The 15,387-nt window shown below is 28.0% G+C and overlaps 1 protein-coding gene across 1 annotated transcript; it reads left to right on the top strand.

The window, feature by feature from the left end:
- The first annotated feature begins 3,415 nt into the window (after positions 1 to 3,415).
- LOC107449475 (uncharacterized) lies at positions 3,416 to 15,320 on the top strand. Its single transcript, XM_016065001.4, has 3 exons — positions 3,416 to 3,579; positions 8,609 to 9,325; positions 14,262 to 15,320. Exons 2-3 carry the CDS (start codon positions 8,616 to 8,618, stop codon positions 14,560 to 14,562), a joined length of 1,011 nt encoding a protein of 336 aa, XP_015920487.2. The 5' UTR covers positions 3,416 to 3,579; positions 8,609 to 8,615; the 3' UTR covers positions 14,563 to 15,320.
- The last annotated feature ends 67 nt before the right edge of the window (positions 15,321 to 15,387 follow it).

The following is a 15,387-nucleotide window of genomic DNA, read 5'->3' as shown; positions in this document are numbered from 1 at the left end:
AACTTTTTCTCAACGAATACTTCGTATTTGGTCTGTGTTATTGTCACATCATAAATGTGAACACTACTTATTCTTCATATTTTTTATAATAAAAATTCACTTCATTAACTTTTTCTTAACGAAAAATTTAATGAAATCATAAACGGACCAGTGAAAATGCATAAGGATAAATAAAGCTCTATAGTGCCGAGTCCGTGACCCAGATATTAAATTTTCTTAACTTCCACCCCGGTAACTTAAATTTGTTATAGGGTATTTCAATAATTTGATCATTTGCCAACAGACATTGCTATTTTTGTAACGGGCCATACTAATTGAATAATTTTTCAGTATTTTTTAATCTGTCTGACACTTTCTTTTGTCTTATTGCAGTGCTACAGATACCTTTAGTAAAATTAAAAAATGCATCATTCATTGCTCAATCTGCCTGATTTATTTCAGGTAATTTACAATAAGTACATAGCAGTAAAGACTTAGAGCCTTTTTAAATTTTTATTGTAATGATTCTAAGCAAATTCAATTTAACTGAATAATTCTTCGCACAATTCCTAATTTATCTTAAGGCATATGGGCTGAGAGCAAATTGATCTAAAAAAAATCATTCAAATTAGAAAATATAAAAAATTTTACCAAAAAGCTTTGCTAATAAAAATTTCTGTGATTGTTTCACATTTTACCACATTCTATCTCATTTATAAAATCATATACTGATAGAATTATCCATCTAAAATTACGGTATTATAAACGGCACCAGTTTGCCCATCCAATTAATCGCTAAGTTTACGGTAAAAAACGTTTTGTACCTTTATGGGTTTGGAACCCATTAAGGTACAATTAGTGAGGTTTAAAAAACAAAAATGCAAAACTATATTGTTTTGTAACCATTTACAACTAGCATGGTTTCAAAACCACAAAAAAAAGAAACTTTACTGAACATTGGAGCTAGGCATTTCGTTAGGAAATGGGCATTGGAGTTAGTTTGTAGTTGGGTTGTATTTTGAACCGCTGAATGTGGTCTAGTTAATTTATTTGGTTGTTTCACATATCGTAAGATATGGAAAATACTATACTTCTTGTGATAAGTAGCTTTATCGAGCTGCCATCTATGCGTGGATAAGAGTATCGTATTTTAATACTTATTAGATTCACAAATTGGGGAGTGCATGACACTGGGAACTTTTGATATGTTTAGGGGAACAATGTGGTGTCAACGAAGGGACTCGAACCCCCGTTCTGTCGCTCATATGAGTGACAGATTTGCCTCCTCAGCTATAATATGTACCCAGTTGCAAGGAACAAAGTGACATTATTAGGTGGACCTAATTGGTGCGTTAAAATTCTGGTTATTTCACCATATTAGGTGAGAGCAGTTAATAAGTTATTTTTCTCACGAATACCATCTTATTTATGATAATTTGACTGTTTTGTTTGAATATGGTGAAATAGCAATTTTATAAATTGATATTTAACCATTTTTTCAGGAAATCCATTACAGTCAAAGAATTGTAGTCTGGATTGTAGAGATTTTCTTTTTTCGTTTTGTTGTACAGTTACGAATACAGTTTTTCTTTCCCAAATATAAGTATTTATGTACTATGGAGCCACACCCTTCAACATTAAAAGTTTGAAAGAAATATTTTACCAACTAGTGGAGAATTAAACCAGAAATTTTCATAACAAACTGTATTTCTATAAAAAGTTTCATAAAAAAATTAAGAGTATGTCCATTTGTGTATCTGAACTTTCTAATCTGTTTAAATCATTTATATGAAGTGGTGGGAAAGAATCCTCTAATTCTAATTTATCAAAATATCAATGCATTTTCGTATTACCATTAAGAAATATCTTTTCTAAAAATCATAGATTTTCCGTAGTAGTCCGTTTAAGTATTTCTGTAGTAATATTTCTGTAGAAGTATTTCCGTAGAAGATTTTCCGTAGTAGTAGTTTCCATAGAAGGGTATAACTCAAACCTTTTTCAGTTTTCAAGTAATTTTATAGCAATAGTTTTCATTTGTAATCTGTATAGTTTGTACAGCTTGCAGTAATTTACAGGAATGCAGATTTTTCTACAAAAGTATTAGTTTTTTTTTTCTTAAATTTATACAACTAGGTAGTTTTTGGACAGCTGTTTAAATAAATATGGTAGAACTTAAATAAAAAACAAACTAAATTTCAAAAATAAGCATGTCGGCAAAAACAGTACTTCAGGGGACACACTGCTCTGCTAACATGTAACTTTCTGTAGTCAGTGGACAGTTATTTTGAAGCAAAAAAGTTTTAAATTTTCCAAAATACATTCTTCTCCACATAAGTATAATTAATTAAATTTTTACAAAACACGACGATTTTTGGTTAGAAAGTTATTTTACGAAAATTGTTAGTAAGTGATTCAAAATAAATATTTTACCAGCTAAGCATTATATAATTTACACAAATCAAATAACATTTTAGGGATAGCTAGATATTCTACAGCAATGAATTGATCAAAATATAGTTTTTTTTTTCTTTCTTAAATTTAGCAAAATCGAGGAACTTTTTGTATAGCAAGTCATTTTACAATTATACTGTAAGTTATCCATAACATTAAAAGCTAATTTTAGTACATCTTTTAGAAAAAAAAAGGAATGTAAAGTTTGAGTGCATTGGCTTTTAAGTAATTCGAAATACTGACTTTTCCAAATGAGTACTACAAAATTCAGACAAATCAAGTTACATTTTATATTGAATTGTCCAAAATATAGTTTTTAGCCGCATGCATATTATTTTTGCTGTTTTTTAATTTATTAAATCAAATCCTTTTTTATAGAAAGTTATTTTACATTAACATGGACAGTTTGTAAGTTATTCAAAGCATTAAAAACTAATTAAATCATTTGGGAGATAAAATATATATATATATCAAGTTAAATTAATCCTATGCCTTAACAGTTGAAAAAACATCCTTAACAAAACTCACACAATAACCATAGTCCACAAATAAAGCCATATTCGTATCGGTCAGTAACATTAAACAGCCACAGTCCACTGAAGTGGATGCAATTAATCAAAAATAACACGAATAATAATTCAAAAACAGGATAAACATCGTAACAATTCGAAAGAAAGTGAAAGCCCTCTTAAAAGACGGCTTATGGAACTTGGGACATCACCTTGAAAAAACGGAAACTACTAACTGTAACTTTCGAATTCCTGTTACACTTTCAACCACCCTTAGCATAGCCAATAGGGCGGCGTTAATGGTTTTTCGAAAATCTGGGCCAAATTTTGATATCGAGGAAGTGAAGATATGGCAAGATAGAACACCTTTTTTTTTGTTCGAATTAAGGAGGGGATGAATTCAGAAGGGGACGAAAAAGGGGGTCGAAACTTTAATAGGCGGAGTCTTTGTATAATCTGCAGTGGCTCCCTCTTAGTTAGAGAAGCGAAACTCAACGTCTGTCGATATATAGGTCAGGGTTAAAAAGCGTGGAGTAGTATTTAAAGAGTGGTTCCACCTCAACAGCAACGATTCAGAGCTTAGTCCATTCGGGAATTACATCTAAGGAATACATACACTTTTCAGTGGAATTTAGCAAAGGTAAGTACACTCACTGGATACTTATACATGTGGATATAGAGAGTTCGAAGCGTGAAATTCGATGCAGCATAATGGATACTAAAACGTAAAATTATAAAACATGGAAGTGATTTTTTTCCCTCGTTGTTTTAGTTATTGATTAGTAATGCACCCTTTACCGGCACCCATGGATAGAATGAATTAAATGGATTTAGAACAAAAAATTTAAAAAAAAAAAAAAGAGTGCAATTTTACTTTTAAACTTGACAGACGAAATTTTGGCTAGCGAGTGATTTTGGAAAGATGGGATTGCTCAAATATTAAAAGAAGGAGCTTTAAAAAAAAATAATAAATTCATTCACATTTTAAAAATTTATAATTTGTTTGTATTTATGAAAGAAAGTCTCTCTCGAGAAGAGATGAATGAGGAGCCCCGCGAATCGGAACTGTTGCCCTCTATTGGATTAATTCGGAAATAAAAAGTAATGCCAGATAATGAATTGAGTTCAACTTGTTTTTATGTGAGCAATGAATTAATGTAAACTTAAATAAACTTCAGCAAAAAAGAAAAAAGATCGAAAAAAGAAGTAATGATATAATGTTCTCTATGCAAAGAATGTGATCACAAAAGCTTTGCTTTGATTCAATAATAGATTAATCGTATGAATTGAATGAAACCTAACTTTTAAATCTGTGAAATTTACTTAGATTTTTTTTTTGGATATTACTTTTAACAATGTTTTAAGTTAACTGATTTTTAGCTCTATTTTAACTTATTTAAAGCTTCGAAACTCTTAATATCTCAAAAAACGTTCTTTATTGCCTTATAAAAAATGCTTATGTTATACGTTTCCAAACACTTGATAAATATTCATCTAAAAAAATTTTTTTTAATTAATTTGAGGAATCATTTCATGATTAATTGTGCTAAATATGTTTAAAATCGTTAATTTTATTAAGCGTATTATTATGTACATAAAATAAAGTTAATCTTAAAATAGAAAAAGCTAAAAAATGAATTTCTAAATATCATAATAATGCTTAAACTTTGACCTTAAAATAATTAATTTTTGCTGGTTCAGATTAAAAAAATGCGGCATATCTTGCACTCTCAAAATGATGTGTTTAAATTTTAAATGTATATGCAGTTTTTAATATATGTACATTTTGTTTAAAATTATTAATAATAAACGTTATAAACATTCGAAAAATGCTTAACAAGCATCAGAAAAATTAGATCATTTTCCATTAAATAAAGTACATGTGTTTAATTTATCATAACAATGTGATACTCATAAAAAATTTACATTATTTCTAAACTTTTTTTATCTCATTATTTGTTTCAAATTCTTTAAATTGCATTTCTAAATTTTGTTGAATCATAAAATTAAATTATTATTTATATTCAATAACAAATAATTTAATGATCTTCTCTGAGGTTGATAAGCCTGTTAATAATGTAAAATAATAATCCACATTATATTCTTAATATTTAATATTCCACTTTTAGTATATTCTCATAAAAAGAAATGGATCATTAATGACATGTTTTTGTATTATATATTCATAATTTGCAAATTTCCCTAGTTTTTATACCCGAATATATCACATTGAATTCCATTAAAACTAATGCTATTTCGAAGCTTTTTTTATTTATTTATTGAAAACTATCTGCACGTGTTTTAAGAAAAATAGTTAAGATACAATACAATATTATTTTAAATTAAATGTTATTGCTCATTTTTATGAACATGTTATAAATATACTTAAAATTCTGAAAAAATGTGTGTTATAAATTGAGGGTGAATTTTAATCACCGCCGTAGATCTATGTTTTTGAAATCTTAGTCAGATATGAAGTCAAAAAAGATATTAGATAGAAGCACTTTAGAGGTCGCACATAAAATTTAAGCGATGAAAGAACAAAAATACCCACTAAATCTGTCCATTCACTAAAGAATAAGCGGGATAAAAAAACGCCAAAACCAGTTTGATTTCCGGATGAAACTTGGTGACATTTTAAAGAATCGCCTTTCAATTTCAATTATGCTTTCTACAGCAATGAAACAGTTTTTGATGTTTTTTTTTATTAGTAATTCGTTTGATTTCAAAAGTATTTTGCTTCATTATTTTCCTTGGTTAAATATTCATTTATAAGCTTCTATTGTTCACTAATTTTTGTCTAGGATTGAATTCAGGAGTTTGCGTCTGTATGTTAACTTTTTAAATTTTTTTACAGCAAATTTACGAAGTAGTAATAAAAAAGTAAACGCACACCCGCTTTCGCGAGAGAAAAAAACGATATCTATATCTAACTCGTCACTAGGGAGGAAAGCAGGACTAAAGATATCAAAGCTACTTTGATTAAAAGTAGAACTTGGAGGTCTTTCTAATAATTGCTTTTTTCTTCCTATCTGTTTCCCCTGACAAACAAACGGGTTTTGATTTGTCCGGTCACGCTTTTTTCAGCTCTAATCCCTTAGATTTTGTGTCAATTAAAGTTTTTTCTTCACACAAATATTAATTTAAAACACCTAATGTGATCTTTTTTAGTTCATTTTGAGAAGGATTTATAAAAGATAAATTAAAGGCTGCCATTGCGGAACACCTTATTATAACTGGACTAATAATCATCATCCATATTCAATATACATACCAAGTTAAATATTCCTTAATAACCATATGCATATATTTATGACTAGAAAAGTATTGTTACATTGAACTATTTAAATAAAAAATATTTTGCATATAAAAAATATGTAACCTTAAAATAAATAATTTTTTTGTATAGAAATTGAATTCCAATTGTCTTTTTTTTATAAAAAAAACATATAATGTACATATTAATTAATGTTTAAAATTTATTGTTATATAAATCGAGCAGTAGTTATACTTAATTTTATAGTGTATATCTCGCTTTTAGTTGTTTTTAAAAATAATTTAATTAACAAATGTTGTAATTGTTTATCTTTTTATTTTGTTTTAACTTTATAATAATATACTTTAATTTCCTTTTATAGTTTTCGTAACAAAAATAATTTTTTAATCTTAATATCTCTACATTTTTCAATTCAGAGAGGTATTTTTTAGAATTAAATAATATAGCTGTCTAGTACTATGACTGGTTATAGTACTATAAATAACCGATATATATACTAACCGATATGGACTCTAACGACAAGTGTTAGAACTGTATAAAACTATAAAAATAAAAAACATAATTTTTTAGCCTTTTAGTGATTTGATATTCCATATCAAATGATTACAATATTTTTTAATTAAAAAATACTTATTCTACGAAACTATGCTTTGAAAAATATTTAAATTAAACGTTAAATTAATATTTTTAAACCATAACATCGTTGCTTAACGTCATTTTACTTTCTGAAAATTATTTTTATAATTGGTAACAGCAGACGATATCTTGATTAAATGGAACAGAATGAGAAGAATCTTTTAAAAACGAAACGCATTTATATCGTCATTTTAATTTTAGAAAGCTATTTTTAATATCGTAACAACAGACTATACCTTGTCTGAATAAAAGAAAAAAGATAAAAACATAGTGTACATTTAAAACCCCATTTCAATTTCAGAAAGTCATTTTAAAAATCGTAACAGCCAGACGATTGCTTGTCTAGATCCCACGAAAAGAGAACAAAAAATTAAAAACATAGTATACATTTATATTAACATTTTAATTTTAGAAAACTATTTTTAATATCGTAACTGCAGACGATATCTTGTCTAAATAGAACAAGAGGAGAGGAATCGTTTGTAAACAATTTTTCATGAAAGAAAGATGAAAATAATTGTTTTCTTTTTTCTCTCCCACGTTCTACTGAAAATGATTACGAGGATGCACGTGGAGATTCTAAACAAGCGTAAAACTGGAGCAAACTCCTATAATATTTTCAAACGCTCCATGGAACACAATGATCTACATTCGTTTTTCAATTCGCCCAGCGGGCGAAGACTAAGAACTCAGACTCTCCCACCCCCCTTCTCCTCCCAAAGAAAATAATTTTCAATCTCATTTTAAACGTATTTCTTTGATTTATTTTAAAGAAAGAAAAAAGGTGAAAGTCTTCAAACGATTAAGAAAAATGAGATATTTTGCACAAAATTCGACCCTCTGTGTAGTTTTTTTTTTTTTTTTTTTTTTAAGCAATATTTTTTTCTGTGATCGAACAAAATTATTATTTTTTTACAATATATATATTAATTTAAAAAATTTTTTTGTCTTGAGTAAATTAATTTAGTGTTGAAGATTCGACCACGAAAAGGCAAGTGGAGGCTTCAAGAAAATACAGTATATTTTCCTATACACTCCAATATGTAGTCCAAATTAAACACGTAGTTCAAATTCCGTAAAGCGACTCCGGACGTTATCCATAAATATAGGTTAATAAACTGCGAAATGCTGTTGAAACAATTTATAAACTATTTGTTAACATATATCAGTATCGCTGAAACAATTCTAATATCGCTGTAATACTTCCTGTTATGTAATACCTCCACTATCGATATTTTAATAACTGATATCCATTTTCTAAATGCCGCTGCAATGTAATTATTCATTGTAATAAACCTGTTGTGCCGGTATATATTATAAATAACAGTGAAAACACATGTGATGTTTTAATGATTATAAGTTGTCATCACAATGATATCACAAGGAATTTTTAATACCAACATAACATTTGATTTTAAGTCTTATTATCCATCAGCAGTTTTAACGCATCCAGAAGAAGCATAATTTTGATAAAATAAAACTTTCAAATATTTTTTTATTTCTGGAATTTATCTAATTCGTTTCTAATATACAGTTCTAAATATACAGTTTCCTTGTTTTAGAAAAAAAATATGAAGTGAGCTTCTAAAAAAAAGATTCATAAAGGATGCATAAAATACATTGTTATTCGAATCACTCTTACTTTGTTATTCGAATCATTATTACTTTGTTATTCGAATCACTTTTACTTTGTTATTCGAATCACTCTTATTTTGTTATTCGAATCACTCTTACTTGATTCGTTCTTTATTTGCAGCTAAAACATGGCAAGACCACTGACCTTACTGGCAGTGACGTTAGCCTTACTCCTTGGAGTAAAGGGTAGCTATGGTGGAGGAGACTACGGTGGTGATAGCGGCTACGGTGGTGGTGATGAAGGTTACGGAGGAGGTGGAGAATATGGTGGAGGAGACCACAGTGGTGGAGATTATGGCGGTGGCCACGGTGGTGGAGATTATGGACATGGAGGTGGTGATATTGGTGGTGGGTATGGCGGTGGCGGAGATTATGGCCACAGCTACAAAGAGCCAATTGTTCATGTCATCCATAAGGATGTCCCAGTCTATCACAAAGTAGCTATTCCCAAACCAGTACCAGTTCCCAAGTACTACCCAGTTCCAAAACCAGTTCATGTTCCTCACCACGTACCAGTTCCAGTAAAAGTTCCAGTCTACAAGACTATCCCCAAAATCATCACCATCCCTAAGCACGTACCAGTTCACAAGATAATCCATGTACCAAAACATGTTCCAGTCGGCGTTCCAGTCCCTGTCTACAAGCCAGAACCAGTTCCAGTCTACAAAACCATCCATGTCCCTAAACCAGTTCCAGTGCCAGTCCACATTAAAGTGCCAAAATATATCCCTGTACCAGTACACAAAATCATTAAGGTTCCTAAACCTTATCCAGTCCCAGTAAAGGTACCAGTCTACAAGGAAACTTTGGTGAAAAAACCAGTTGTTCTCCACGTACCGTGAGTATAAATATTTTTTTAGAAAAATTTTTTACAGTTAGTTTCGTTTAATAATATTATCTTATAAATTCTCTGAATTACAAAAATATTTAAAACAAAAATTTATTTTACTTCCGTTTTTTGAAAAATTTTGAAGGCTTGTTTGGTTTTAATATGAATATTATACGTTCTATAAAGGCTACAGTTAAACTGTCGTAGCACTAGTTCTCGGCAAATGTTCTTCTTCCCAGAACTCTTCTATTTCTTCCAATTTAACTAGAAGAAATAGATCTTCTTAACCATTCATGTAATAATCCTGAAAACTTTCCACAGTGTCCAATTTAACTAAATTTCCAACCGTCAACTCAGTTTTATTTTAGGCTTAGCATTACATGAATAATTGAAAAATAATGACGCGTAACACATTAAAATAATCTGCATTATTTATTATACTTTAAACATAAATAATAAAAGCAATAATTATCAGTTATTAGGCATAGGAATGAAATTGAATTTTGTTGAATGAAATTGAACTACTGATTAATTATTTAGTATCACTAATTTCGCCGTAACATTGCTTCAGACTCATACCACATTAAAATAAGTCATATTAAAAATTAATCACATTTATTAATTTCCTTTGAAAAAACTCTATTAACTATTGGGTTAAATCTGATACACGTTTAATAAATAAAGGGCAAAATGTTTTAACTCAATAAAAGTAAACTTTTCTAATTTAACACGAAATTAATAATAGATCTCATTCTTACTACATTTTTAGGTAAATAAAGAGTGGTTTAACCATTTGTCAAAATAAATAAATAAATAAATAAAATAAGAAAAGATAAAATGAAAAATTTAAAATAATTAATAAATAAAGAGTTAAAATTAATAAATAAATAAATAAAAATAATAATTAATAAATAAATAGTTAAAATTAATAAATAAATAAATAAAAATAATAATTATTAAATAAATAGCTAAAATTAATAAATAAATAAATAAAAATAATAATTAATAAATATATATGAATAAATAAATAGATAAATAAAAAAGATAATAAATAAATAATTAAAAATCTGCAATTGTACTCTAATTTAAAGGGGAAAAACTTTTATTCAATTTACAGAATTTTCTGTACTCAATGCCATGAAAAATATTTCAATACTTTACTAGGCTCTTACCATTTTTTTAAAAATGTTGATCAGGCACAAATTTTTGCATTTAAATTATTCTATTGAAATATGTTTCCTTTCAAGTTCCAAATCTGTATTTTAATAACATCACCACTAAGGTGTACAAAAAGAAAAAGAAAAAAGAAATGACAAACAACAAACTTTATTAACAACACATGATTGCTAAATAAAGAAAAAAATCCCAGATTTTTTTTCTCTGTAATTTTCCAATTTTACAATGCATCATCATAAAAATATGTTTTCATAGTAAAAACAAGCTCTCAGTGGAAGGAATCAAATTTCTAAGAAGTTATGTGAATGGTTAAAATAGAAAAAATAAATATAAATGCTCAAGAATTCTGATATCATTTTTCCTTTGTCCACTCCGTCCAACTTTTCTGCTCTACAATGACAATGGTAAAAGTAATATATTTTTTATTATTAGTAGTTATCTTATTAGTTACCCTGATTTATCTCATTTTCTTTTCTAACATTTATTTTTGTCTCATGGAAGTAATAAATCACACTCATATCAAATAAGCAATCAATACCAACCTCCTTTTTAAAATCTTTTATTAAAGACATAAGACACAAAGATGAAGTATCAACAATTCAAATGCATAAAAGATTTTGATATGCATATTCTATATTGTTTCCAAATGTTTTTCTTTAATCGTTTTCTTTTTCTCTGTAACAATCGAAGATGAGCTCTTTTATCCCTTAACGTTTGGCAACGGTTGACTTCACTGAAAGAAGATTCCTATTCAGTCACTGGAAGAAGATTCCTATTCAGCAATTCGCGAGCAGTCATTAATTACATATTAAGATGAAATATAGGTTAATTCTTTCTGGAACTAATATTAGGTTAGTGGATTGGACAATGACCTAAAACTGGCGATAAGAATTCGAAAGTTCTGGAAGAAGATAACAGAGATGAGGATGCCGGTAAAAGTGATCGCTAGGTGTTTTGAAACAGAAAGTTCGCTTCCCTGGGGCTACTGTTCGCTCTATTAGAACTTTTTCTTTCAGAACGTCAGAAATACCAGCACTTAATAATTCTTTTCCTTTTTATTTTCGTATTTAAAATGAAAAGAATATATAGACGAAGAATTACGTGAAACTTATAATCATCTATTTTAATATTATCTTGTAAATAATATGGTAAAGTGAAAAAGGGAACAAAATTTAATGAAGAAACGGTTTAAACTATTCTTTTACAAAATCGTTTGCAAATTTTCGGAAATCGTTTTCCAGTTTTTTTACATTTTGAAGCAGAAGAACACAATTCATATTATTGTAATCCAAAAATAATAAAAGATAAGTTTTGAAAGAATCGGATTACTTTTGTAACATATTTTTTTTAAGAATATTAATGCAATGTAGTTATATAATTTAAAAGTATAACACAACAATATACAGCTGTATAGTAAGTAACTCTATCAATACTTAAAAAAATTATATCTGATTAAGTCTAAAAAAAGGCAATTAGAAAAAGTTTTTTTTTATTGTACTCATAATACCAAATATGAAGTATTAGTCCAATAAATACATAAAGTCATAAAAAACCGTGATAATAAGTATTGGTTATATATTTTGTCTCTTCAATCCATTTGAACTTTCTAAACCAATTCTTTTGCAAAATTTAAACAAAAAATTCCTTTTTCTTCAAAAATCATACATTGTAAAACCATATTTGATACAAAATATGCATAAACTGTTCGTAATCATAATGAACTTTTAAAATGGTCACAGTTTTTTTTTTGGAATAATATTGATATAGTTGTTATATAAAATTATATAAATGCTCATTTAAAAATATTATTATTTAAATTAATTTATTTATCAATTAAAAGATGTGTTAATAAAATATTATCGCTTTGACACATCTGAAGCTCTATGAGAGATAAAAATACAAGTCTCATAATTAAAATATAACGCTATCTCAACAAAATATTACATTCGAAATTACGTCTGTTTTGACACACAAAAAAAATCAAAACGATTATTGATGCTCTTATTTCAATTTTTTTCGTGGCAACGCTCTACAGAATTGATGTCTTCCTCTTGCTTTTAAACGATTTCGTCATGTGTTATATCATGTCCATCTCAGTGCATGACTGATAAAAATTTACCCTCAATTCCTGAACCCATTTGTTACGCCATTTTCGAATTCCTCATAGAAAAAAAATATTTATTCCTCAGGTAATAAATTTTTTATTCTCAGTAACTGTTTTGATGAATTACTGTTTTGTAAATACGGAAAAATATTGCTGATGTCGTAAAGAAAATTACAAAAGTTTATTTTATTATATTTAGTATACTTTTGATTAATGTTTTTTGGGAAACTAAAAAAAAAACTGAATGTTCAATAAAAACGCAACAATTCATTTTTTTTTCATATGTGGTTTCCTTACTATAAATTATCTTCAGATTCAATTCTTATTTTTTAAGATTTCCACCAATAAACCATTGTGATGAATTTCAGAAAAAGTTAAATACAGCATTTAAAAAAAAATACTTATACGAACGTATAATAAAATTATAAAATTTTTAATAAAAAATGAATTACATAATAATATAATTAAGATGATTTTCGCATTTTTCAGTTTTGCGTAAGCCATTATTTTTCTGTAGAATCTTCTTTATTTTTAAACTACTATAATCATTAAAAAAATTGCACGAAAAAAAATTAAATAAGCTGATATCTTTGTAAAATTCAAGTAATTTTTACACTAAAAATTAAAATTTCAATTCGTAATATATCTCAAAAAGTATAACTTAATTTTAAAAAAATTCCGTAGCTCGCTTTAGATATAGACTTTGTTAAGTAAAGCAAACATGTCTGTAAATATTGTTAGATTTATGATTGTGTACATCTTAAATACAATTTAAAATGCAATATTTAAAACACTTCTAAAATTTTGAAATCACTTTAAACAACTAGATAGCAATAACAAACTACAACTTTATATAGTTAAATGCAAAACTTATTTTGCAACGAAATCTTTAACACAAACAACCCGAATGAATAGAGTGGTTTGAAAATTAAATTTATTGATTTAATTGAGACAAATATCATTGTCTTCAATCTATCGATTTGAGTCAGCAAGTTTAAATAATTTGAATCAAATAAGTATTATTTATTAATTTAAACTTAGCAGAAGCACTTTGATTTAATATCGTTTACTTCAAATACTTCAAATAACATTTAAATAACTTTCATTCTAATGAATTCATTTAAAAAAAAACAAAAAAACAAATGAGTTGTATAGTGTTTCAAATCACCAATGAGACTTAATACATTTGATTTAAATCACTTTAACGATTAATTTTCTTAGCTCAAATTATGGTACATGCATTATATGTCTCTTGCTATGTATGAATAATATAGTAAGCATGCTGAAATTTACTATATGGCTATTAAATAATACTTGCCTTTCAAAGATTTAACTGTAAAAATTAATTTTAACCGAAATCAAGTTTAACATTTTACTAGAAATTTTGGGCTTGCAAAAGATTTGGTTAAAATTATCTGAGATTTTGGGTTTTTATAGGTACCAATAAAAATCTAAAATTTCTTGTCCGTTATTTAGATTGACTTTTTATGCTTCAATAATTCTAATTTATGTGAGCAATGGGAAATGTCTTAAAATAATGTATATTTCGTTATAAATATATATTTCGTAATAGATAATTGTTGTAATAAATATATATTTTGTATTTGAAATATATAAAATATGCATATTTTGCGTACGTAATATTGATTACGAGTTTCATTGCAGAGTCTACGTCAAAGCTCATAGTGAAGGAGGATATGGTGGTGGAGATAGTGGATATGGTGGAGGACACAGCAGTGGTGGATATGGTGGTGGCCAAAGCAGCGGAGGATATGGTGGTGGTCACAGCAGCGGAGGATATGGTGGTGGTCACAGCAGCGGTGGATATGGCGGTGGAGATAGCGGATATGGTGGAGGAGATGGTGGATATGGTGGTAGCAGCCATGGAGACAGTGGATATGGCGGTGGGGATAGCGGATACGGTGGTAGTGGAAACGAATATGGCGGTGGACACGGAGGATGGTGAAAGTTCTGAAAATCTTAAAAAATATTTAAGAACTTTAAATTAAGATCAAATGCCTTTATGCTTTCAAGCATTCCAATCATGGACTCTTTTGTAGATACGGTTACGAATCTCTTCCTCATTCTTCCATTTTTTTAAAAAAAAGAAAACCGCTTTTCTAGATGTCGCCAAACTCTTCTAACACAAGCTAAAATCAAACAATTTATTTAAATGTGTTTTCAAGCGATTTTATAAAAACTCAAAAGAATATTCTAAGTTGCAAACGATTCTAATTTCGCTTGTTTATCAAAATTCTTTCTTTTTTAAGTTATTGTATATAAAATTGACTACAAAGGATTTATTGGTTATGTCCTTTAAAAAGGATAGTTCTCAAATAACATCCTTAGAAATGCTGTTCATTGTAACATATACGTCATAAGAAAAATTGTATTTATGAAATCACGATGGCAACACTAAAATTTGTATATAGAATTGTATGCATTCTTCCTATGACCTAAACGATCAAACATTCCTTTTTCTGTGGTATTTTCACACTTTTTTTTTTCTAGAGTCTTCCAATGTAAATATTGTAATTGCTCGGTCATCTTTATTTCTTTGTTGGTTCTTGTAATAAATCAAATGCCCAAAGGCGGAAATGATGTCACAAAAGTCACATGATAAAACGTGAACATAAAAGTCGATCGAGCTTTTCGTCCTTTTGGGCTTTGAGTTGTATGTGGGACGCTCTCATATATTGTTAATAAACTTATTGTTTTTATTTATATTGATTCAGTTTTACTCTTTTTGCTTTGTTGTCTGAATTTAATTTAGTTTTATGTAATAGCATCA

The sequence above is a fragment of the Parasteatoda tepidariorum genome, chromosome 5 (genome assembly GCF_982258835.1).
Source record: "Parasteatoda tepidariorum strain Cologne lab strain chromosome 5, Ptep-v5.0, whole genome shotgun sequence".
NCBI classification, from domain to species: Eukaryota; Metazoa; Arthropoda; class Arachnida; order Araneae; family Theridiidae; genus Parasteatoda; species Parasteatoda tepidariorum.
The sequence above is the reverse complement of the archived record's forward strand: the minus strand, read 5'-3'. Positions and strand labels throughout refer to the sequence as shown.

Coding starts and splice junctions, on each gene's coding strand:
- LOC107449475 (XM_016065001.4), top strand. CDS start 8,616: ATGGCAAGACCACTGACCTTACTGGCAGTGACGTTAGCCTTACTCCTT. Junction 9,326..14,261: donor CCAGTTGTTCTCCACGTACC/GTGAGTATAAAT, acceptor GTTTCATTGCAG/AGTCTACGTCAAAGCTCATA.